Source organism: Phocoena phocoena, chromosome 7 (assembly GCF_963924675.1).
Source record: "Phocoena phocoena chromosome 7, mPhoPho1.1, whole genome shotgun sequence".
NCBI lineage: Eukaryota > Metazoa > Chordata > Mammalia > Artiodactyla > Phocoenidae > Phocoena > Phocoena phocoena.
The window spans coordinates 53471264-53497814 of NC_089225.1; the positions used below are offsets into that span (position 1 = coordinate 53471264).

At 40.4% G+C, this 26551-nt stretch overlaps 1 protein-coding gene across 1 annotated transcript in view; it reads left to right on the plus strand.

The window, feature by feature from the left end:
• MYO3B (myosin IIIB) overlaps positions 1 to 22405 on the plus strand; it is a 408816-nt gene extending 386411 nt beyond the window's left edge. Inside the window, exons 35-37 of the mRNA XM_065880146.1 lie at positions 20046 to 20152; positions 20527 to 20573; positions 22267 to 22405. Of these exons, the coding sequence (XP_065736218.1) occupies positions 20046 to 20152; positions 20527 to 20573; positions 22267 to 22405 (293 nt within the window). The remainder of the gene's footprint in view (positions 1 to 20045; positions 20153 to 20526; positions 20574 to 22266) is intronic.
• The last annotated feature ends 4146 nt before the right edge of the window (positions 22406 to 26551 follow it).

A 26551-nucleotide genomic window follows, 5' to 3' on the forward strand; every position in this document is an offset into this window, starting at 1 on the left:
AGGAAAAGCATTCATGAATACAAATTTATATTCCAGTTTTTCTCAATTCTAATAATTTGAATCACATGAGATTGCTGCTATTAGATCATTTGTTACTACCAATGGCAATTTCATAAGCTCCCAGCTAATAAGTAGTTAATTAAAGTGTCTATCTCTGGTTTAAGCTATTGTTTCAGGATAGATTAGATTATGCTGCAGAAACAAACACTCCCACACCTTAGTGGTTTACAATCATAAAGGCTCATTTCTCACTTGTACGGTGCCACTATGGCTCGGCTGTGCCTTTGCTGTGTGTTATCTTCACTCCAGGGCCCAGGCTGGTGTAGTGGTTTCTGTCTAGATCATTGCTGGTAGTTGCAGCAGAGATTTGGTGAACCACATTCTAGCTTCTACCTAGAAATACACACATCCTTTTGTGTGTTTCACTGGCCTGAAAAAGTCACACAACCAGTCCTGAGTTCAACAGGGCGGGGATGTGAGTCTTTCTCCTGGGAGATGCACTTTAGGGGTGGCAATAGAAATATTTGGTATAAAAGTAACACAGTCTATTACAGTAATCCTGAGCAATTACTGCTTTCACCTGATACTAGGTACCTATACTTCAAGTATATGTCCTAGTTGTAAAATGGACTAGGTTTATGCCCTTTAGCCCATTTGTAAAAGCAATATTATATAGTAAAAATATCTACCTTAGTGTTCTGACTTGTATTTAGCATTTTAAACATAATAATGTAAGTTTGTTGTATTTAATGACAAGCTCTAGGAGAAGGAACAAAGCTCATAGAAATCAGGAATTCTAAAGAGTGACAGAAATCTCTCTGCTTGCTGATTTGGAAGATTTGTTTAGTGAAGGGGAAATAATATCTTTAGGGGTTGCTGATTTTGATGTAATTTTAAAAACTCGTATACCTTTAAAACAACCTATAGACAAAATCCAGGGATGTTTAAGAAGTTGCCTGAATTTTGGGAACAGGTGCATTTTTGGAGGTTTTCTATTCTGCTAAGTTAGTCTCGTGATATAGTTATAGGCATGAGGTTGGTATGGAACACAGTGTGGGGCTAATTCCATGTCTTATTTGCTGTGTACTTTCTCTATAAATAAAAATTATATATAAATAATTGGAGTGTAAAATTATATATAAATAAAATTTATAGAGTGTAAGTTCCACAGACTTCTCAGTACAGTTCATGGACTACAAAATAACTGATAATCAATTAATAGACTTTGAAAGGATGGCACTTTGTAAGCATTGCTTTGACTTCCCAGTGGGATTATATAAGATGGAGGGATGCAAAACTCACAGAGAGAAGTGTCCATAAATGATAAATAGCATTTCTCACAGCCTCCTCACCTTCCCTTCTCCAGCGCCAGTACTGCAGGTTCTTATTAACATCTAAATGTTCTTTACATAGAAGCTCTTGGGGGAAAAAAAAAAAAAAAAACTTTTCTTATGGCCTCCATGTGCTCTGAGTGACTCATTGGAGCCTGAAGTCCTTTCTTCCCCCTTCCCCACTCTCCCCATGCTCCCAGCCTCTCGCTCATGAGATTAACCATTGATCTGAAAGTCAAGGGATGCAAATCCAGAGAAAACTGGAAGCATTCCAGGGCCCACAAATACAAAGTTAATTACCTAAGGAAAACTACAAGAAAGACTTTTGTTTTCCACCAAAATCTCCTCCCCAGGCTGTTAGTTATGTCATACATGCACCCGATCGATATATGAGGGCTTGAGAACCAAAGTCCCTTGGAATAAATTAATCTGTCAGGGAAAGAAATAAACAAAGAACAAATTAACATGTTTTAAGACATTGCTTAAATTTTCATAAATATAGACCTTGAGATGGGATGATGAGTTCCCAGGGGCCAGAGCTAATATTTGGTTGTAATTAAGAGTTGCTCTTTCATGTTTTGTCTGATGTAGGTGGGAAATTGGCCACGTGTTTGCTGAGTTCCTTGCTCATGCTTCCTCACAAATGCCTCTGTTTACTTCATTAATAAGAAATGGATGTCTCAAAATTTACACTGGCACACTTATCTTGTTTCACTTCTAGCTAATTTTAAAATCACGAAATGCTACACACACACACACACACACACACACACACACACACCCCATACAAGCATGATTTTTTTTTTAAACATGATATATATTTTTTTACATCTTTATTGGAGTATAATTGCTTTACAATGGTGTGTTAGTTTCTGCTTTATAACAAAGTGAATCACTTATACATATACATATGTTCCCATATCTCTTCCCTCTTGCGTCTCCCTCCCTCCCACCCCTCCAGGTGGTCACAAAGCACCGAGCTGATCTCCCTGTGCTATGCGGCTGCTTCCCACTAGCTATCTACCTTACGTTTGGTAGTATATATATGTCCATGCCTCTCTCGCGCTTTGTCACAGCTCACCCTTCCCCCTCCCCATATCCTCATATGCTCTAGTAGGTCTGTGTCTTTATTCCTGTCTTACCCCTAGGTTCTTCATGACATTTTTTTTCTTAAATTCCATATATATGTGTTAGCATACGGTATTTGTCTTTCTCTTTCTGACTGACTTCACTCTGTATGACAGACTCTAGGTCTATCCAACTCATTACAAATAGCTCAATTTCGTTTCTTTTTATGGCTGAGTAATATTCCACTGTATATATGTGCCACATCTTCTTTATCCATTCATCCGATGATGGACACTTAGGTTGTTTCCATCTCTGGGCTATTGTAAATAGAGCTGCAATGAACATTTTGGTACATGACTCTTTTTGAATTATGCTTTTCTCAGGGTATATGCCCAGTAGTGGGATTGCTGGGTCATATGGTAGTTCTATTTGTAGTTTTTTAAGGAACCTCCATACTGTTCTCCATAGTGGCTGAACCAATTCACATTCCCACCAGCAGTGCAAGAGTGTTCCCTTTTCTCCACACCCTCTCCAGCATTTATTGTTTCTAGATTTTTTGATGATGGCCATTCTGACTGGTGTGAGATGATATCTCATTGTAGTTTTGATTTGCATTTCTCTAATGATTAATGAGAAATGAGCATTCTTTCATGTGTTTGTTGGCAGTCTGTATATCTTCTTTGGAGAAATGTCTATTTAGGTCTTCTGTCCGTTTTTGGATTGGGTTTTTTTTTTTTTTTGTTATTGAGCTGCAGCTCAATAACAAGCATGATATTTTTTTAGGAACCTCCATGTATTAACTTTTTAGTGGCTCAGAAGGACCTAATGACCTAATCTGTGATGGACTACACCCATCTGAGAGACTTAGGCGTTGCTGACAGTGGACCCTGGTGGGCTCCACGCCGGGTGTAGGTGTGGAGTCTCAATGCTGGTGATTAGCAGGGAGGGCAATAACTATGTAAGTTACTCGTCTGTAAGGACAATGCAAGAATTCATTTAGATCCAAGAACCAGAAATCCATCTCATACTAGCTTAGGCCATAATGCACTTTGTTAGGGTTTAGACAATGTCATTAGGCCCCTGTCTCTCCCTCTCTCTCTCAGTACTGCTTACCCCTTTTGGGCTGCCACTTTCAATGTTCGTAAAATGGCCACTGCCAGCCCTGAGCCAATATCCACTACGTAGAACTTGAGATCCCAAAGGACAAAGGGCTCTCTCTCCTCCAGTGTCCACACTCAGATCTCCTAGAGGAACTCTAGCCCTGTGGCTTGTGTGTCCACCCCTGAACTAGTCACCATGGGTGGGAAAGGGGGACTCTACCAGCCAGGCCTGGGCCGCGTGTTCAGCCTGGTCTGGGGGAGAGGCAGAGGAGGGGAGGGCAGCCACAGCCACATTCCTGGAAGGTGTTCCCCACGGGAAAGAGGAAGCTCTTTTACCAAAGCAGAGGGGAGGAGATATTAGGGCAGAACAACCAGTATCCACCTGGAAACTTTTATTCCCATCATATTCATCATGCTCAGTTGCTGAATGTAGCTAATTTTCAGCAGGGGAGGCCAAGGCAGAGATCTCTGTTACTACACAACAAGTCTAAGCTCTGTTGACAAAATTGACTACCCTCCATCAGGTTGTCGGTAGTTTTCTATCAACTTCTGAACAAAAACTCCCTGTGGGTCTTGAATAGCAGAATTGAGGCACCTATGGATGTTCCTTTTACAGCTATAGTAGCTCTCTCAAAGTCACTTTCTTTTTATTTCCCTATACGTGTGTAAGTATTATTCTAGTTCGTGGAACATATTTGTATTAAATATCCTAATACTTACTATTACTAAGTCATACCCAGGAGAAAGAAACAGGGTATAGTACTTTTTATCAGTTGAGAACTTTTAAAATACTTCTCTGTTTGAATAATTTCATAACTCAGCCCTCTTGAGGATTTTGCATTTGGGTAGTAGATAGAATCTGAGTTGCATATTTTGATGTGAAATGCCAGTTCTAATTATTGAACAATTTATATATTGCGAACCTAGTATATATAATTCTCAGTACAAGATGGAAATATACTCTTCAAAGCTATGCTATCACAGAAAAGAGACTGAAATCTCTGGAGCAAGTAGTTGTAGATCTGGAAGGTCAGAAAGATTCACTGAGTCTATTTTACTGCTTGGGAGGCAGGATAAGCATAGTTTGACTTTACTAACCTTCATGTAGGATTCACAGATCAACCCCAGCTAACAGCATAGCAAATTCATCAGCACTGCAAACAAACCATGTTCTGGAATGGATAGAATTAGCAGGTCAGCTCTGTTGGCAATTAGATGAGGCATCGCCTAGATCCTCATGGAGTAGAGATTTGGCTGATCTAAAACACTGTGCCTCAAAATAACTTACATAACATCACTTAGAAGCAGGACATTTAACCCATGATTGGGGAAACTTGTTTAAATAAAGATTCTATCAACAAGTCATATGTCTTAAATGATTATGGTTTTTTGCTTTATCCATTTAAGTAGCAAGAGCCAGAGTCATTTGACAAAATGGAATGTCCAACAACTAGCTCCTGGAATAATGTTTACTGCAACAAAACTTCACCATTTGCACAAAATGGGAGCGTCAAGCACAGTGGAGCCTAAGGGAACTCTACAGATTGGAAATGAAATCAGGAGTAGTTCAATATTTCCTCTCTGAGAAGTCCATTCCTGGAGATGGGAGAGGACAGGCATAAGAGCTCAAAACGCCTTCTGCTATTGCATTCAATAAAATAAATAAAAGATGGCACACTAAAGAGACAACAGTAGTAATCAGTAGACAAATCTTCTGTGAAGTTTTAGTATAAGATTGGCAACAAGTTTGCATCAAGGTTGGATATTTTTACCAAACAATTTATTTAAAAGAAACTTCTCATATCCATTCCCAGGAACCCATAACCCTAATCAGTACTCAGTTTCCATTATTTAAAAGTCACGTTCACAGAGATAGTCACACCTACCTAAGAAAACTTCCCATGACAACTGTCAAAAAACTGTTCGGCATGAGCCGAACTACAGAACTTTCTTTTTCTTGCATCACAGATTTTTATTTTATCATTATTTTTTTTTTTACATTTTTATAGCCTCCTTTCCTGGCCCTCTCTTTTTTTAATAATTAATTATTTATTTATTTTTAACATCTTTATTGGAGTATAATTGCTTTACAATGGTGTGTTAGTTTCTGCTTTATAACAAAGTGAATCAGCTATATGTATACGTACAGCCCCATATCTCCTCCCTCTTGCATCTCCCTCCCACCCTCTCTATCCCACCCCTCTAGGTGGTCACAAAGCACTGAGCTGATCTCCCTGTGCTATGTGACTGCTTCCTAGTAGCTGTTTTACATTTGGTAGTGTATATATGTCCATGCCACTCTCTCACTTCATCCCAGCTTACCTTTTCCCCTCCCCGTGTCCTCAAGTCCATTCTCTACATCTACGTCTTTATTCCTGTCCTGCCCCTAGGTTCTTCAGAACCTTTTATTATTATTTTTTTTTTAGATTCCATATATATGTGTTAGCATATGGTATTTGTTTTTCTCTTTCTGATTTACTTCACTCTGTATGACAGTCTCTAGGTCCATCCACCTCACTACAAATAACTCAATTTCGTTTCTTTTTATGGCTGAGTGATATTCCATTGTATATATGTGCCACATCTTCTTTATCCATTCATCTGTCAATGGACACTTAGGTTGCTTCCATGTCCTGGCTATTGTAAATAGAGCTGCAGTGAACATTGTGGTACATGACTCTTTTTGAATTATGGTTTTCTCAGGGTACATGCCCAGTCCAAATACAGAACTTTAAGGATAGGATTCCTCCATGCATTATATCCACAATGTTCTATGTCTGGGTATTTGCATGTCTCTTTTTAAACAAGCTCTGTTCTGTGTGACTGGACCTTTAATTAAAACACTATTTCTGGGCTTCCCTGGTGGTGCAGTGGTTGAGAGTCCGCCTGCCAATGCAGGGGACACGGGTTCATGCCCTGGTCCGGGAAGATTCCACATGCCGCGGAGCGGCTAGGCCCGTCAGCCATGGCCGCTGAGCCTGCGCGTCCAGAGCCTGTGCTCCGCAATGGGAGAGGCCACAACAGTGAGAGGCCCGCAAACCCCCCAAAAAATAAAATAAAAACACCACGATTTCTGACAGGCTAGCCACTAATGGATGTAAATTTGTCCAAAGTTTACTAAAAATTATCCAAATCCCAACTCTCAGAATCTTGTGTTTCTAGTGGTCTGCTAACCACCTTGATTTCTTTTCCAAATGATGTCTATTGCCTGGGTCAGCAGGCAATGCCACCTGACCCTCCACTCCACTCTGGTGACCCTGAATCTGAGAGACCACAGTGTCTTAGATCTTCCTTTTTACTTTTTCCCTTTCCCAGCCATCTGTAAACTTGCCAAAAGCTCCATGAGGATAATTTTAGCTACTATTCATTCTTAACAATATCAGAAGAGTACATCCACCATGTAAAAAACAAATACAACCCTGAGTCCTTTTCCTTGCACTGGCTGCTTTGTTATCAGAACTTAAAAGTATACCAAGGACCAGTGTTAGAATCGTACAATAATGAGCTGGAATGCAAATTCCTCTGCAAATTCAACTATAATATTAATGATTCTTACAAAGAGATTAGCAGCTTATTCTAAATTAGTATTGTAATATATCTTAAAGATCATGTTATGAGGCTTCTTTATTCTATAAGCCTACAATCTATCACCAAAAGAAATAAAATTCTGTATTTTAAACATTTTTTCTTTCTTATTTATAGATAAGGTGAAGGGGGAGGGGGACCCAAAAGTCCAAAAAGAAAAAGAAGAGAAAAGCAACTTAATAATGTGAACTGAGTCAGTGACCAGGTAGATGCAATTGTGACATCTGTGACTGCCTGTATCTGCCACCTCTTTGTACAGATTGCCTTAGAATGACCTTAGGAAGTGAGCCATGACTTGTTTTTAAATTTTTAATGTGTCAAAAATTACAGCTTGAATGATCAACCTGTGCATATCCTAAGTAAAGCTGTCGGGTTTTCTCTTTTCCATCACAGATTGGATTATAGTGCACAGACTACAGTTAAGTGTGTTATTTGCTGTGAACTCTGCTGCGCACTTCAGGCTTCACCGTTGCTGGCACCTCATTATCCAGCATGGGTGTTCTGACCACTAGCCACTAGCAAACCATTAGTCAGAGTTTCTTGGGCTGGTCCCACCTCAGGTGCCAGTGACTGGTCCATGATGGCCAGGGATTGACCTGGAAATGTGGCTACCTGGACCTACTCTCAAAAAGGAAGGACCCACTTGGAAAACGACATCACTGTTCATGTTTGTATCTCCAAGAAAGGGGCCTCCATGAAGTCCTTTTTTAAAAAAATCCAGCTTTGACAGCCTCTGTCCTTCCAGATGGTGCACAGAGCCAAGCCTGTCAGAGACCCTTAGTCTCCTGCTGCCTTTTAATGCTGCTCCTTGATTGCTAATGACCCCCAGCTGGACTGGCTCCTCAACCCATTTAACCCCTCCCTGCTGGGTCCCCATCTCACGCAGGGTGAGAGGCAGTGAGAGCTGGAAGTGGGAAGGTGCCAAGCCATCCAGGAACTCCCGCCCTTCCAGAGCTGGTGGCACGTTTCCCGGCGCCATCACGCATGTCCAAGGTTGCTCCAGTGGAGAGCTCCCGTTAACATGATTTTCACTCTGTTGTCAGATAAATGCTACCAGGCTTCAGATTGTTAAAATTTCATTTGACTAAGCCAGGAAACACTGAAAGAGCATTTCCTGTAGGGTTCAAGAGTTGAGGACTACTGATATGAATCCCCTGAAATGTTAGTTTGGAAACTTAAAATTAAATTGCACTGGACCTGTCTTTTAGTCTGGTCGAACTTAGTGATCAGAGCAGATCATATGTGTCAGTATACAAAGTCACTACAAAGAAACCTGAGTGAAGGTGATAGTTTCCTTGTCTCGGCCTAAATCACTGTATAACACAGGAGATACCCATTTCAGGTATGCGGATAATAGCTGTATTTACTTTGGTTAAGCTTGGCTTGTTTTCTTTTTTTTGTTTGTTTGTTTTTTGCGGTATGTGGGCCTCTCACTGTTGTGGCCTCTCCCGTTGCGGAGCACAGGCTCTGGACGCGCAGGCTCAACGGCCATGGCTCACGGGCCCAGCCGCTCCGCGGCATGTGGGATCTTCCCGGACCGGGGCACGAACCCATGTCCCTTGCATCAGCAGGCGGACTCTCAACCACTGCGCCACCAGGGAAGTCCTTGGCTTGTTTTTTTTGCAACATGTGGAATGTATTTTTTGCAACATACTGGTCAGGTGACTCAGAGAAGGGGGATTTAAAAGGGAAGAAAGCTGATGACATTAATTTGTTGAAAGATCTTGAGTCCAGTGGAGAAACTCAAACTCAGATCTCTCCGGACCTACTCATGACAAAATAACCTTCAAGGAGAACAGGGAGTGCAGAGCTTGAGAGGTCATTATTCTGTGTATGGTTTCATAAAGGGTTTTCATTAATCTCATATCAAATTGTAAGAAAACAAGGCAAAGAAATTAAATAATTCTATATGACCCTAAAGAACCGAAGTCTAAACTCTTGATCTGAGCAGAGAACTGGGAGCTTTGTGTCTCACTATTTTTATAAATCTTTAAATATTTACTGGATAGTTGAACCAGATTTAATTTACAGTGAACTAAGGAATTTTTTTCCAACATGAAGCACAAGATAGGAAAATAACCCAAATATAATTATTTTCTATTTAACTTTGTTTCCCTCAGACACTTCCTATTTTATTGGTTTTTTGGAGATTAAAACTGAAAGCACCAGAGTGATCTACTTTTTCACCACGAATACTGCATTGATCTCACTTTTGCATCTCATTAGTTTAATGCAAACAAGTCATACCTGTGGTTTCATTTCATCTGTTATTCACATTCTCTACTGTTGCCCACAGGCGCGCGCACACCTGCCAGTCATTTGTGTGTATAATCGCCCCGAACCAACTCATCCATACTAACGACTGCTCTCTCTACCTGTAAAAATATTTTAGAATTTATAAACCTTGGTGGGTGTTTGTACAGCTGTACGATACTAACCGGTACATTGCAGTTTTTGCTCACAGCTGGGGAAAGACTAAGTAACTGGTTAAAATGTGGTCTTTTAGTCCATCAGTGACCAAATGATCCAGAAAGGGGTTCGGATAAGGCCACCTGGTGCAGCATTGCTTTTTAAATGAGTGAATTGCGTTAGAATAAAGTTCTGGTATAGTTATGGAGAATTTTCCTCCTTGAAGCCCTGAATGCATTTTGTTTGGTCATCTTTAAATTCCAACAAGCCAGTAAGGTCAACAGCATTTATGTCCATTTTGCAGATGAGGTACTAAGAGGCCAAGTGGCAGGAAATCTGTAGCCACAGCATCTTAAAGTTGGCAGGGACCTTAAAGAGCCTCTCAGCTAATGGTTCTCACCCTTTACCTGCTTTCACACTGGTTTCATGCAACAAACCTCCATCAGGTACATCTTTCACTGCACACAGTTGCTCACACATTGGGAAGGAGCATGACTCCTAGGAGAACAGCTCAGAATCTCCAGGCAAGAACAGCTGTAATGTCCCACATCACCACCCTCTTGAAAAAATCACTATATCAGTCCAACCCCCTGTTTCACAGATAAAACATGTCAGCCCAGTGGGCTAAGGAATTCACCCAAGGTCACATACCAGTAAGTTCCAGGACTTGAACTACGCCCAGGCCTTCTGACCCCAAGTCCAGTGCTGGTGTCGCTACAGCTGACCGGCCCTTTGCACGCTAACAGCAGGTACCGGAACCAGGTACCCAATTTAGAGAGCCAGGCAGAGCTGGGGATGAACACCCCGGAATCCCCTGCCACGAGGAATCAAAGACCCATTCACAATTAGTAGTAAAAACCAGCACTATCTGGTGTCCCATATCCTCAAGCATTCAAAATGTCGTTCCAATCTTCAAAGACATTCTTCCGTTCCATTTTTATCTGCTTTTACCTAGGACATTGTTTCCCAGCTCCCGAGGAGTTCACTAGGTGATTTGCATCTCATTAGGAGCTCCAGAAATGATATCTCCCAGCCTGCTGCCTGGCGCCCGTGGGTCCACTAAGCATCAGATACAGGTCTTAGATTTTGTTTTTTATGTTGACATTTTTGAAAAAGCTGAATTAATGCTGTTTTCCCACTGGGCACAGTTTGGGTGGCCATTTTGGCCTTAATTCCTGCCACCTCCCTACAGGACCAAAGTTAGAGAAGAGCCATTGTCAGGGAGGGTACAGAGGAAGTCAGTCATCCCACATGAAGACACCTGGCTGGAAAGGAATATTGTGAGACATCAAAATAAGCAGTTAGAAAACTCCTAAAAGCAGAGAGATGGGACATGATACAAACAATCTGACCACTATGCAAAGTAAAACAAAAAGAAAACCAACAGCAACCCATTAGAATCTGTATAACTGATTCTAAGCTTGCACATTTTAAACATTTTTGACTAGTTTCAAATCTCCTGACACCTGAGTTTTATGTTTTGCTTTAAAAGGAGTCTTACTAGGTCCAAATGGCTTTTCAGCTTTGTCATGCATTCATACTGAACCTTCGAGAAGAGCACTGAGAAGCATCGTACCTCTGGAAACCAGACATGTTTCCATGATCAGCAAAACTGTTCTCTTGGAATAAGAGAAATGATTTTCCCAGTGTCCAGGGAAATTAATGTCTGCTTTGGGCTCAAGCCATTTGATGCAGCTTCCAGTGCAAAGAAAATGCTTGACGATGCCGGGAGCTCTACTGGAGATGCTTCCCCTTCCCAGAATTCCTTCTGCCATCTCAAAACCTCTCTGACCCTAGGCCAACTTTTCAAGATGCAGCTAGCTAATCTGCAAAATCAACCTAAGTTCTTAGGAAAGAGTTAAATATCTGGGTTTTCCAACCCTGGCTACAAATTAAAATCATCAGAAAGGGGGAGGGTCTTTTTTTTTTTTTTTTTTTTGCGGTACGCGGACCTCTCACTGTTGTGGCGTCTCCGGTTGCGGAGCACAGGCTCCGGACGCGCAGGCTCAGCGGCCATGGCTCACGGGCCCAGCCGCTCCGCGGCATGTGGGATCCTCCCAGACCGGGGCACGAACCCGTATCCCCTGCATTGGCAGGCGGACTCCCAACCACTGCGCCACCAGGGAAGCCCGGGAGGGTCATTTTTTAAACAATAAAAATGCCAGAGACCTAACCCTAACCAACTGAATTAGGATCTCCAGGGATAAGGCTGAGGCGTCAGTGTTTTTCAAAAGGCCTTCAGGTGATACTAATGTACAACCAGGACGGAGAATCACTCTCATATAACAAGAATCACAACAACCCCTTAGGCGCACCTGCTCCGCCTCAGGTGCCATGCTTTCTCTTTTCATACATTATCTGTCATCCTCACTACAGCCTTACTTGCGTGATCATCATCAGTGAGTTCAGACTTCTAACAAGTGCTAGAGATGGGATTCATAGTCAGGTTTTTCTGACTTTTTTCTTCTGTAACATTCATGTTTCTCAAAGTGTGGGACATGGACCTCTGGTGGTCTGCAAGTTGATTTTACATGGTGTGTGGATGTGACCTTAAATAACACTGAATTGTGTAGAAGAAAGTTACTCCTTTTACAGTCCTCAGTTTAAATTCTTCAGGTTAAGGAGAAAGTCATAGTGATGTTAGTATGTCTTACGTTCCTCTCACATTTACTCACCGGTCTTTTTAACAAACCTTTAAGAAGCCCAGAATGTTCTGTGGGAAACAGAACCTAGCTCAGCTGTGAGAATATGGTTTTGTTCTTACTGTATTTACTTTACGGTTTACTTCTATTTATGGCAAATGACACGTGTTTTCCCTTTACAGTAGTAGTTTTATTTTTAAAGAAATGTATTTAAGAGAAAAAGAAATTGGCTGATTTTAAAATATTAAATAAAGAATAGTACAGGTGTCTCGAACATAGCAAAAAATACTTAAGTGGCAGATGAACGCAGAAGTTTGAGAAATACTTTCCCACAACATGGTAATTTTGAAAAATGGGCATCTCTACACCTATTAGCCAATGGGACCTCTCATCCTTTCACACCAGACAGGCAACTAGTTCCATCCTTTTTAAGTCCAGCCGGGACCTTTGAACTTTGCTGCTGCTTCCAACTCAAGAGGAATCCTGAAACACAAATGGCTAATAATATGGGAAGGGGGAAAGGAAGGGCACTTACCCTCTCAAGTAATCAATGAAATGCAAATAAAAACAAATGACGTGCCATTTTCTCATCTATTGAATTGTCAGGCTTTTTCTTAAAGATGCTGACCCATGCTGGTGAAGGCCTTCAAAAACAGGTAATATCAGGTACAGGTGGTAGAAGTATATTTTGCTACCCACTTCCTAGAAGGCAATTGGAAATAAAATTGCAAGTTTTTAAAATATGTATAGTCTTCGGCCAGTAATTCCACTTCTAGGGATTTATCCTAAGAAAATAATGTGAATTATCAAAGATCAAACTATAAGTATGTTCCTCACAGCATTGCTTATTAGAGAAAAACATTGGAAACAACTTCCATGCCCAAAACAGGAAACTGTATAAGTTAATCACGGTTCATTCATAAAATGAAATAGCATGCAACTATTAGAAATGATGTCATTTAGACTAAACTGGAAGACAGATAAGAAACTTGTTCCATCATTTGCCTCTATTATGGGAATGGGATTGGGGTTTTTTTTTTTTCACTGCTTAACTTATTTGAACATCATGTTCATTCATTACTTTAAAAAATGTAACTCTAGAAGTATAATACTATTTTTAAAGTAGATTAAATCATGGGAAAACATTTATGACTTTATTGTTAAGTGTGGGGAAAAGTAGTAACAAATTAGATGAATGATTACGTTTTGGTTTTGGTTTTCTTGGCTAAAAAAGTGAATACATATTCCTAGAAAAAATATTGGAAGGATATTAAGAAAAAAATACTTAATGAACCTTGTTTTTAAAAGGCCAATTTCATCCCCCTCCTTGGTAGACTAAGGTTCCCCAGAGATGTCCCAGGATAAGAAAGTCCTTGGCAATAATATTCTAATTGACAGAAACAAAGAGTGGACCACAGAGATACAACAGACCTTAACAAGAATGATGAATAGTAACCATTCATTCATTCATTCAGTCTTTGTTTGTTGAGTGTGTGCCAGGACCTGAGCTGTGAAATCGTTTTAGCGGAAGTTATTACCACTTCCCTAACTAATAAGGGGAGAATTCCATATAGAAAATTTATAATTCCACCATCTTCCACAGGCACTAATTTAACTCAGGGATATTTTCTTTGTAGCAGTTTTGCAATTTTGAAGAAGATTGTTCATGACATAACATGGCAACTGGGAAAATTTGTAGTTTTCCTTTTATCTTAGAAAGGAAGATCTGAATTACATGCACCCCAGGAGAAAATCTCTCTTTCTGGTTGTGTGTGTGTGTTTTACAAAAGCCTACTGAATTCCTTCGTCCCTCCTGAAGTTAGATGTGGTAAGGTGAAAACTTATAAGAACGTCTCATTTAAAGAAAAAGCATTGTAATAGAGGCCATGGCCTGGGCCTTGAGGTTTGAATCAAAAGACCTGAGTCCAAGGCTTAGACTCTGAGGGGAGACCAGCAGAGGGCCCCAAGCTACCTGGGCTTCAGACCCCTTAGATATAAAAGCAAGGAGCCTAACCACAGAGGTTATCATCCTCCATGTTATAACTTAAAATTGAATTATCTCTGAACTACCAGACATAATCTCTCCCCTTCTACTCCCTGTCAAGGCTCTGAGCATCCCTGACATAGCCCATGCCTCAGCAGATCAGGAGCAAATGCTTTACAACACACTGGTTGTTTATCTGAAATTCAAATCTAGCTCAGTGTCCTTTTTTTTTTTTCCTAAATCTGGCAACCCTAATTCCATAGATTTCATAATTTTCCAAAGACTGCATTTTTAAGGTAGTGCAGATTACTGCAAACTTTCTGCCAGTGTGATTCTTATTGGGAAGGGAAGATTTAAGATGGTCTAGTACCTTGTCTCTCAGCCATGGCTGCACATTAGAACCACCTAAGGAGATAAAATATGTGTTTTTTATATATATATATATGTGTGTGTATGTGTGTGTGTGTGTGTGTGTGTGTATATATGTATATGAGATAGATAGATCTATCAAGGTCCTGATCTTAGCACTGGTATTTTAAAAAGCTGAACATCTACTGTAGTGTGAAGAAAATGACCCTAAGTAGGGTGTATCTCGTAACTCTGTACAGGATTTGCCATCTATAAATCTAGAATGCTGAACACTCTGTTTGCCTCAAGGGCTCAGGGGGATGTTTTACTTGGCAAGTGACCCTGGGAATGCCTCATCCACAAAATGGCAATCAGATCAGCAGTCATGCTGCTCAGAAAGTATCCCTGTCTGCAGAGGCCCTCAAGGACGGTGCAAAGACTATGGCTCTCCCAGTATGCCCTCTGCCAAGAACCCTGCTCACTGCCTGTCCACTCCTCAGGGACCTGGAATCCATACTGTCCCACCCAGGACGGGGAATATTTGGGCCGCATGTGCCATCCTGCCGTCCCTGTGGTGGTTCTTCCACCGCTGCAAGCCCAGCTAGGAAATTTACCAGAACTGGCACATCTGTAATGGGTGATGGAAAGTGAAACTAAGTGTTAGGGGACAATGTTAGGCAAGAGCATTTGTGGCCAAAATAGCTGTAACTCAGCAAGTCAAATAGACTTCTTCATCTCTGAGACCCTGAGAGAAAACAAAAAGCCTCATTTGTAACTTAAAACTGTGTTTGAATTAGGGTTGCCAGATTTAAGGGGAAAAAAGTACACCTGGCTAGATCTGAATTTCAGATAAACAACCAATCACTTTTTAATATAAGTATGTTCTGAATATATACTTACACTCAGAAGGTATTGGTTGTTTATCTGAAATTCAAATTTAACTGGGTACCCTGTATTTGATCTGGCAACTCTAGTTTGGATATACCTGCATGTTCAATAAAGAAAATTGAAATATTAAATTTCCAAACCAGTTGTTTAAAGTTATGGAACAAAGCTATCAACTAGATTCAGCCATTTGTCTCTCACCAAGGACTTGGCCAGGTGTGCCGCCACACAGTGATCCGGAATTAGGGAATAAGGAGTGTGCATTTCCCGGTGCTCTTGAAACTCTCTCCATGTTTCTTCCATTTTCTGACAGATTTATCTCCAGTTTAGTATAGAGTTCTGTGACAACTCAGAAGAGAAGGGTGTATTCAGGGTCTCAACTATGAAATCAAAAAGTGCAGGGGGAAAAGAAATGTCCAGGGGTTCCTGAAAGGAAAGAGAACCTATGTTAAGTTCAAACTGGTATTCATGATATGATATACTTTTATAAAGCACAATAGGTAGGTAGCACCCAGAGTATTACAAACTGGAGAATTTGGCTTGGCTTAACAAATATTTATGTGAAACGGAAGTTGGCTACTTACAGAATATGAACACCATTGTCTTCAAAGTAGTAACTCATATTCTAATGTATATCTTCAAACTTGAACTGCCCAGCTTATCTACATAATAGTCAAATGAACTAGGAAAGTGCCAGGTAACCCTATTGTTTTGTATCTCCTATGAGCAAACTGACTGGCTCAAGAGCCAAAAGACAGGGGTTAAGCTTCCACTCTGCCACTTACAGATTTAGCCTTTCTTACCTATAGTTTCTTTATATATTGAAAGAAATCATAATTTTTGTCCTACGTGCCTCATTAATTTTTTATTTTTAAGTTTTTAAGGGAAAAAAATCATGACAAACTTCTCAAAGTGCACACATATTTAGATTTAATCAGTGTGCCATATGCTATTTTGTATTTGCTTCTTTTTCTGAACTTTGAATTTTCATCTATCAGTATCATACCCATATTTATCCTCATTGGTGCCTTTATGGTATGACATCATATTTATATCTCAGAGTTGTCCCCAATTATCAAATATTTATCATGTTTCTAGCTTTTTTCTATTAAAGAAAGTATTGTTCTAGCTTTTTTCTGTTAAAGTATTATATCCATCTTCATACAAATGGTATTTTTTTCTCTTTTGGTTTACTTTGTTGGGACGTGTTTCTTGGAACAAGTTGCTTAGCTTTTGTTATCTATTGTCAGGTAACTTCAGGAGAAGCGGAGCCTACGGACTCATCTGTGCACCTGGGGCCTCTCCCACATTGTCTTTTTACTTTTTGATTTATCCTAATTAATAGAAAGACAGTAGTAATTGTTTTAATTGAAGCTCTTTGTCAAGGTGGCTGAATGTTTTTCAATATCTCATATCATAATTGCATTTCAACATGTATAAATATTTCTCCATCTTTCTCTTGCCTCAGCCTTTCCACATTATGGATAATAGACCTTTGTGTCTATATTTTTAAATTTGTTTTTATCTTTCTGTTGCACTTTCTTTCATCTTAAGGTTTTGTTACTGTCCATCATATAGAATACTTCATTTTAATATAATTGAACCCATCCTTGTCCCTAATATCTTCTTCCACATTTAAGATACATAGTCTATTTCATTTCCTTCTAAAGTTTTTATGGGAATGTTTAAAATGTTTAACTATATAGCTCATCTGGAATTTATTGTGGCTGGTGAGAATCAAGAAGTATATTGAGAAAAGTAAAAGATTTAGAATTAAAAAAAAGTAATTTGAGTCCAACAGCAATAGCTATGGCCTTAGGCAGGTCACTTAACCTCTTAAGACTCAAGGTCCTCTATTAGACTGAAGGCAGGAACCTTGTCTTTTTTCTTTTTGTCTTCCCTACAATACTGAGCAAAGTTCCTTACATATAGAATAAGTTTTATAAGGTGTATATTTAAGTTACATTTTTTGCATATTGCTATCCAGTTGTTCCAACAGCAGTAATTGAATAATGATTCATTTCCCAATTATTTATTTGGTTGCTTGTGATCGATATATCAGTGATACTCAGATTTGTTCCAATGGCAAAGCACCTGGAAGTTGTGGCACTTCTTGCAAAACATCATGAAATATGGAGATATTAAAGTTAAAATAATGAAAATTAAAATTTGATGCTAGGGCTTCCCTGGTGGCGCAGTGATTGAGAGTCCGCCTGCCGATGCAGGGGACGCGGGTTCATGCCCTGGTCCGGGAAGATCCCACATGCCCCGGAGCGGCTGGGCCCGTGAGCCATGGCCGCTGAGCCTGCGCGTCCGGAGCCTGTGCTCCGCAACGGGAGAGGCCACAGCAGTGAGAGGCCCGCGTACCGCAAAAAAAAAAAAAAAAAGAAAAACATTTGATGCTAAATCAGACACCAGCTTACATTAGATTCTAGTATGGTATAGATACCAACAGTTTGTCTTAATTTATGGGAAATGTTAAAATAGGTAAAATTCAATCCAATAACTGAATTCTTTCTAAGAATCAGGAAAAGAACACCCACCTATGAAACAGCAAGTTCATCAAGAGCAAAAGTTGAGAGCCACGTCTTATAGTAAGCATTCCCAGTTGAGAATATAAAATAAAAGCTTCTGATCAATTGTAAACTTTACATAAAGTCCAACTGAATGGGGCTGAACGTCAGCTGAACCCCAAAACTATTTAAGATCAGTCTCTTGAGTTGTCAAGTTTGGAATTCCTGTAATAGTAGAAAGTCTAAGAGGGAGTAAATGTCAGATCTTCAGTGCATGCTCACACCAGCAACCTTAACTCTAGATGTTTCTGTTCATTAGTCTATGAATCAGAGGAGATAACATAAAAGAACCTCACAACCTTATGTTCTACCATATTACAGAATATGAACTTCATAAAGCGTATGGAGGTAGGTATGTTGGAACTATCAGAAAGTACCCTTATCAATTCTGGATTCCTTGTACTCTGAGAATGATGCCAGTACAAGAGGCTTGAATCCTATTCTCTGCACAGTTCCTGAAGATGTGGACAGGGATGTCTGTTAAGGTTACTGGAACCTTCTGCAAGCACCATCATATGGCTATGCTAATTAATATTTTTTCATGGAGCTTACTTTTACTTAAATTTGACTTTTTTTTTTTTTTTTTTTGCCGTACGCGGGCCTCTCACTGTTGTGGCCTCTCCCGTTGCGGAGCACAGGCTCCGGACGCGCAGGCTCAGTGGCCATGGCTCAGGGGCCCAGCCGCTCCGCGGCATGTGGGATCTTCCCGGACCGGGGCACGAACCCGTGTCCCCTGCATCGGCAGGCGGACTCTCAACCACTGCGCCACCAGGGAAGCCCTAAATTTGACTTTTTAAAACAACTTTTTTATTAAGAAAGACAATATGCTGTAGTTTTTTTTTTTAACTGCCAGAACAGGAGGTAAGAGATCTAAGGTTGGGTCCCCACTCTGCCACTTGAACTGGGGTGTGTCATTCATTTTTTCCTTTTGTGAAAAAATGGGTATTTAGAATGGATGGTTCCTAAAGTCCTGTATGGTTCTAGTAGTCTTGTTCAAACATAGATATGTTCCAATTCAAAAAAAAAAAAAAGACACAAAACTTCATACTTAGGAAATTGATAATTCACTCTTCATTATGGTCCTTGCTGAGTCATTCTTCACTTAGAAAATTCCCCTAGAATTTCCTTGTATAGTAGGAATCTCTAATGAAATCAAGCTATGATTCCAAATACAAAGCTCCAACTCTTTTTTATAAATAATTAGTTTATGGTATACCCTTGGTCCAAGAAAGTGATATGTCTTCTCCAAACCATGACATTCATGAGCAGTATTTTATGGCGGCTGTGTTTGCGTGCATGCAGGCACGCGCACGCGTGCACGCGTGTGTGTGTTGGCAAGAAGTTAGAACTGCTGAATCCTGATTCAGATATAGTGCCAAAAGGACAGCAGATTTCATGAAAATCATCTGCTTGGAAGGGAAATAAATCATGACTTTGTTGGACCTGTGGTTTCTTAATTTCTAGTACACTCTTGGTCCAGGGTTCCAAAATCAGGACTAACACGGAGAGGCTGCTCCATGAAATCGTGCAATCATCCTTTCCCCTTCTCCTTTACGCTACCTCCAGAGACTGCATGGATCAGTGGTATTGTTCAAAGCATTTCAGAAAATACTAGCTCAAGCCATTTGCCCTCCAAAATGTATCCCCCCAAAATGTATCCCACCAAAAGGTTTGCTTCTCATCTACCCAAGAGTGTGTGTGCTCCAGATGTCTTTGAACTCTCACTGTAGGATGTGGTGCAAACTGCCCCAGATTGCCTTCATTGCCTTAACTGAGTTATCTCACCAAGAGGGCATTCTCTACTCTACAAAGGCTGACCACCAACCTCTACTTCACCAGCATGGACAAACCAATTTTCTTTCCTTCACTCTTGACTGCTGACTCAGATAAGAAAGATGTAGGCAAAGTCCTCGACAGCTGCCCTTGTTTACACTTAGCAATCCGTGTGTGTGTGTGTGTGTGTTTAGCATGATATTTCTCCTAATATTAGCAAAGCTCTAACGTGCCCGTTAAAACAGGACAGAGTTTCTGCTATGTGCATTTATGTGATGAGCGATTTTACACTCAGTTTTCCCAAAACCTCAGATGCTTTACAGTAAAGTTTTGCTATCCTGTTGCAGATTCAGAAAACGGTCTTGCACAGAAGCAGCGAACACCTCACCGAAGATGTCAGCAGCCCAAAATGTTGAGTAGTCCTGAGGACACCATGTACTATAACCAGTTAAATGTGAGTTCAAAGTGGCCATAAAGCTGTTTCACTGGCTTTGTTTCCAGTTAATAATTCTGTTATTAATACCTGTTCCAGCCCCTCCAGCCCCGCCCCCACTCTCTTATACTCTCCTCTTGAACATGTGCTTAGGCCCTTTATCTGTTGCTTTCATGTCAGGATGTCTGCCTTCACGGTGAATAATTGATGTGGTTTATCAAAGACGAGCAAGATGCATGCTTCATCAGGCTCACTTGAGCCCTTTGATCAAAAAAATTATGCTGTGACTTCTGATATTATCAGCATCTGCTTGCATTCAACACAAAATCACTTTGAATTAAAAATTAACGACTTGCTGCTTTCCTTTGACTGTGTGTTCTTGGCCCTCTCCACAGGGAACTCTAGAATATCAAGGGAGCAAGAGGAAGCCAAGAAAACTTGGGTAAATATCTGTCTTCTTAGTTCTAAGCAACTGTAAACAGAAGGGGTCCTTTGTGATATTATAGAAAATGCAAAACTTTCCAGAGAGGCTTCTAAAAATATTCAGTGGGGATATCACCACTATTATTGACACTGGAAACTACTTTTCACAGTAGCAAGTATACAAAACTTGAATCTATTCTGTCTGAAAAGACTGAAATTGCCACCAAAAGGCAAGTGTTATTTTTCATAATTATCCCAGGGAATTGTACTGTCCTCATAATTTGAGACGTGTATCAGGCTGTATAAAACTCTCCCACAAATCAGAGCACTCCATGCAGTGCAAATAGGCCGCTTCCCCACGTTCGCCTACCTGTGGGCCTTAAAGGTACACAAAGGATAATTTCCCCCAATGGTTAGCCAGGGACACTGCGGAGTTTGTGGCTGATTTGCTTGTTAGCATCTCGATTAAGAATAGGAGTGAGACCGGTCAGAATGGCCATCATCAAAAAATCTGCAAACAATAAATGCTGGAGAGGGTGTGGAGAAAAGGGAACCCTCTTGCACTGTTGGTGGGAATGTAAATTGATGCAGCCACTATAGAGAACAGTATGGAGGTTCCTTAAAAAGATAAAAACAGAACTACCATACGACCCAGCAATCCCACTACTGGGCATATACCCTGAGAAAACCATAATTCAAAAAGAGTCATGTACCCCAATGTTCATTGCAGCTCTATTTACAATAGCCAGGACATGGAAGCAACCTAAGTGTCCATCAACAGATGAATGGATATAGAAGATGTGGCACATATATACAATGGAATATCACTCAGCCATAAAAGGAAACGAAATTGAGTTATTTGTAGTGAGGTGGATGGACCTAGAGTCTGTCATACAGAGTGAAGTAAGTCAGAAAGAGAAAAACAAATACCGTACGCTAACACATATATATGGAATCTAAAAAAAAATATGTTCATGAAGAGCCTAGGGGCAAGATGGGAGTAAAGATGCACACCTACTAGAGAATGGACTTGAGGATACAGGGAGGGCGAAGGGTAAGCTGGGACAAAGAGAATGGCATGGACATATATACACTACCAAACGTAAAATAGATAGCTAGTGGGAAGCAGCCACATAGCACAGGGAGATCAGCTCGGTGCTTTGTGACCACCTAGAGGGGTAGGATAGAGAGGGTGGGAGGGAGAGAGACGCAAGAGGGAAGAGATATGGGGACGTATGTATATGTATAACTGATTCACTTTGTTATAAAGCAGAAACTAACACACCATTGTAAAGCAATTATACTCCAATAAAGATGTTAAAAAAAAAAAAGGTACAGATGTAAAAGAAAAAAAAAGAATAGGAGTGAGGTAGGTAATTGGTACTAGTCTGAGAACTAAAGATCAGGAAGGGAACTTTCTCATCTAGAGGGAACCAGACAAGTTAATTCACATAATTTAAGTTGCAATATGATTACAATTTCCAGATACCACTAAATTGGGCCCATTATTAGTGTGTGACCTAGATGTGAAAGGCTTTGTGGATCAGACACGAGTTCCTCCGGGCTGGGAGACCCTGAGCTACCGTAAGCTGCCCCCCCGACTCAGTGTTGGGGCCCAACCCTGTTCCAAGTACTCACACAACTTAAACTGCCCCATTGATGACTGCTGCACTTGTTTTCTTTTTCTGCTGAAACTCTTTCCTTTGTTGCAGCCAAATCAAAGTGCTTGATGGGGAAGATGACTATTACAAATCTCTGTCACCTGTGGGCTCTATCCCCGAGGAGGACAGCTCAGCCCACCCTCTCTTTTTTTCTTCATCCTCAAAGGGAGCATCTTCTGCTCAGCACTGAGCTATACTTCCTGCCCCCCAAGTCTGTTGAGGGTAAGAACAATCATGGTAATTGACTGATTGTCATTTAATAAGAAAGTCGTGCAATGGAGTCAGCTTCTATGGACATGTGGTCTGTTCTGAAGCCTTACTGAACAATTTTCAGATTTCAAACCATTTTCTCCTACCTCTATCACCCTCCCCACATCTGCTGTGTAGCCTGACCTAGGCAACCTCTCCTTTCCTCATCCCATGGGTCCCTGTGGGACACTGAGCACACCTCCACTACAGCAATAACCATCATTCATGCCCCCAACATCTAAGAGGGTATCAGTCTCACGTGTGGACACTGATGGTATTTCTTTATTTTTCCCACCATGTCATTCCATGCAGAATCTGCCCCTGTGGAAATCCAGGAGTCTCTTTCCTCCTCGCGTCTACACTGCATCCCCTTCCCCTTTGCTGGTCTTTTCTACCCCATCCTGCCTCTCCCCAGGTCAGGGCTCCATTGCTGAGTGCCCCGATCCTTGAGGAGTACACTCAGGGTCTCTGAGGCCAGGATAATTTTTCATGCTCAGGGGAACCTGAATCTTTCAGGTTCTTCCTTTAAGACAAATGAACCCCTCTCTTGCTAATTATTATCCTGATAAAGCCTTTGCCTCTTTATTCTGCCTTACCAAGACACCCCCATCAACTTGGCAGTGAAAAGAGAGGAATGAGATGGAAAGAAAATCTGGACCTGTCAGAGTCCATGTCACATCGTTTTGTAACTGTCCATTTTCTGGTTGGCTGTCTCCATGAGGCTATGAGTGGCTGCAAGGGAAGCATTTTGTCTCGTCCACCTTTCTGTGCACAGAGCCTAGCACGGTGCCTTGCACAGAGAGGACATCCAGTAAATGCCCACCCTTGAGTGAGTGGAGAGACTTAGTTATACAACATATCTGACAGGAAAGTTACTTTCAATTATATGTGATAGACTATTAATCACTTTTCTTACACCATAAGCTCTGATTTTTCAATGAAGTTTGGCCTAGTGCTATTGTAATGATGTTTTACCATATATTATATTACTCAGTGTGATTCAATACAACAAGTTTTTTGAGTAACTACTCTGTGCACAACAATATGTGAGAGATTGCTGTGTGATACGAAAACCTAACAAGACCCTTTCTCTAGAAAAGATGTTCTTAACATCCTTCTTGCGGGCGCCTTCAAGATGGCAGAGGAGTAAGACATGGAGATCAATTCCTCCCCACAAATACATCAAAACTATATCTACATGTGGAACAATTCCTACAGAACACATACTGAACGCTGGCAGAAGACCTCAGACTTCCCAAAAGGCACCCTCAGGTGACCTACATGCAGAGGCAGGGCCAAATCCAAAGCTGAACCCCAGGAGCTGTGCAAACAAAGCAGAGAAAGGGAAATCTCCCCAGCAGCCTCAGGAGCAGTGGATTAAATCTCCACAGTCAACTTGATGTACCTGCATCTGTGAAATACCTGAATAGACAAAGAATCATCACAAAATTGAGGCGGTGGACTTTGGGAGAAACTGTAGACTTGGGGTTTGCTTTCTGCATCTAATTTGTTTTGGTTTTATGTTTATCTTAGTTTAGTATTTAGAGCTTATTATCATTGGTAGATTTGTTTATTGATTTGGTTGCTCTCTTCCTTTTTTTAAAATATATATATATATTTTTTTTCTTTCTTCTCTTTTTGTGAGTGTGTATGTGTATGCTTCTTTGTGTGATTTTGTCTGTATAGCTTTTCTTTTGCCATTTGTCCTAGGGTTCTGAATGTCCTTTTTTTTTTTTCTTTGTATAGTTTTTAGCACTTTTTATCATTGTGGATTTGTTTGGTTTGGTTGATCTCTTCTTTCTCTCTTTTTTTAAATTACTTTTTAATGTTTTTGTTTTTAATAATTTTTTTCTATTTTAATAACTTTATTTATTTATCTTTTCTTTCTTTCTTTCTTTTATTTTTTCTCCCTTTTCTTCTGAGCCGAGTGGCTGACATGGTCTTGGTGCTCTAGCCTGATGTCAGGCCTGAGCCTCTGAGGTGGGAGAGCCCAGTTCAGGACATTGGTCCACCAGAGACCCCTCAGCCCCATATAATATCAAACAGCGAAAGCTCTTCCAGAGATTTCCATCTCAATGCTAAGACCCACCTCCACTCAACGACCAGCAAGCTACAGTGCTAGACACCCTATGCCAAACAACTAGCAAGACAGGAACACAACTCCACCCATTAGCAGAGAGGCTGCCTAAAATCATAATAAGTTCACAGACAACCCAAAACACACCACCGGACACAGTCCTGCCCACCAGAAAGACAAGATCCACCCTCATCCACCAGAACACAGGCACCAGTCCCCTCTATCAGGAAGCCTACACAACCCACTAAACGAACTTTACCCACTGGGAGCAGACACCAAAGACAACGGAAACTACGAACCTGCAACCTGCAAAAAGTGGACCGCAAACACAGTAAGTTAAGCAAAATGAGAAGACAGAGAAATACACAGCAGTTGAAGGAGCAAGGTAAAAACCCACCAGACCAAACAAATGAAGAGGAAATAGGCAGTCTACCTGAAAAAGAATTCAGAGTAATGACAGTAAAGATGATCAAAATCTTGGAAATAGAATAGAGAAAATACAAGAAACGTTTAACAAGGACCTAGAAGACTTAAAGAGCAAACAAACAGTGATGAAAAACACAATAAATGAAATTTAAAATTCTCTAGAAGGAATCAATAGCAGAATAACTGAGGCAGAAGAACAGATGAGTGACCTGGAAGATAAAATAGTGGAAATAACTACTGCAGAGCAGAATAAAGAAAAGAATGAAAAGAATTGAGGACAATCTCAGAGACCTCTGGGACAACAAAATACACACCAACATTCAAAACATAGGGGTCCCAGAAGAAGAAGAGAATAAAAAAGGGACTGAGAAAATATTTGAAGAGATTATAGTTGAAAACTTCCCTAATATGGGTAAGGAAATAGTCAGTCAAGTCCAGAAAGCACAGAGAGTCCCACACAGGATAAATCCAAGGAGAAACACATCAAGACAGATATAAATCAAACTATCAAAAATTAAATACAAAGAAACAATATTAAAAGCAGCAAGGGAAAAGCAGCAATTAACATACAAGGGAATCCCCATAAGGTTAACAGCTGATCTTTCAGCAGAAACTCTGCAAGCCAGAAGGGAGTGGCAGGACATATTTAACATGATGAAAGGTGGAAAACTACAACCAAGATTACTCTACCCAGCAAGGATCTCATTAAGATTCGACAGAGAAATTAAAACCTTTACAGACAAGCAAAAGCTAAGAGAATTCACCACCACCAGACCAGCTCTACAACAAATGCTAAAGGAACTTCTCTAGGCAAGAAACACAAGAGAAGGAAAAGACCTACAATAACAAATCCAAAACAATTAAGAAAATGGTAATAGGAACATACATTCGATAACTACCTTAAATGTAAATGGATTAAATGCTCCAACCAAAAGGCATAGATGGGCTGAATAGATACAAAAACAGAACTCATATATATGCTGTCTACAAGAGACCCACTTCAGAACTAGGGACACATACAGACTGAAAGTGAGGAGATGGAAAAATATATTCCATGCAAATAGAAATCAAAAGAAAGCTGGAGTAGCAATTCTCATATCAGACAAAATAGATTTTAAAATAAAGACTATTACAAGAGACAAAGAAGGACACTACATAATGATCAAGGGGACAATCCAAGAAAAAGATGTAACAATTGTAAATATTTATGCAGCCAACATAGGAGCACCACAATACATAAGACAAATGCTAACAGCCATAAAACAGGAAATCGACAGTAACACAATAATAGTAGGGGACGTTAACACCCCACTTTCACCAATGAATAGGTCACCCAAAATGAAAATAAATAAGGAAACATAAGCTTTAAATGATACATTAAACAAGATGGACTTAATTGATATTTATAGGACATTCCATCCAAAAACAGCAGATTATACTTTCTTCTCAAGTGCACACGGAACATTCTCCAGGATAGATCACATCAAGTCAAGCCTCAGTAAATTTAAGAAAATTGAAATCATATCAAGCATCTTTTCCGACCACAGTGCTATGAGATTAGAAATCAATTACAGGGAAAAAACC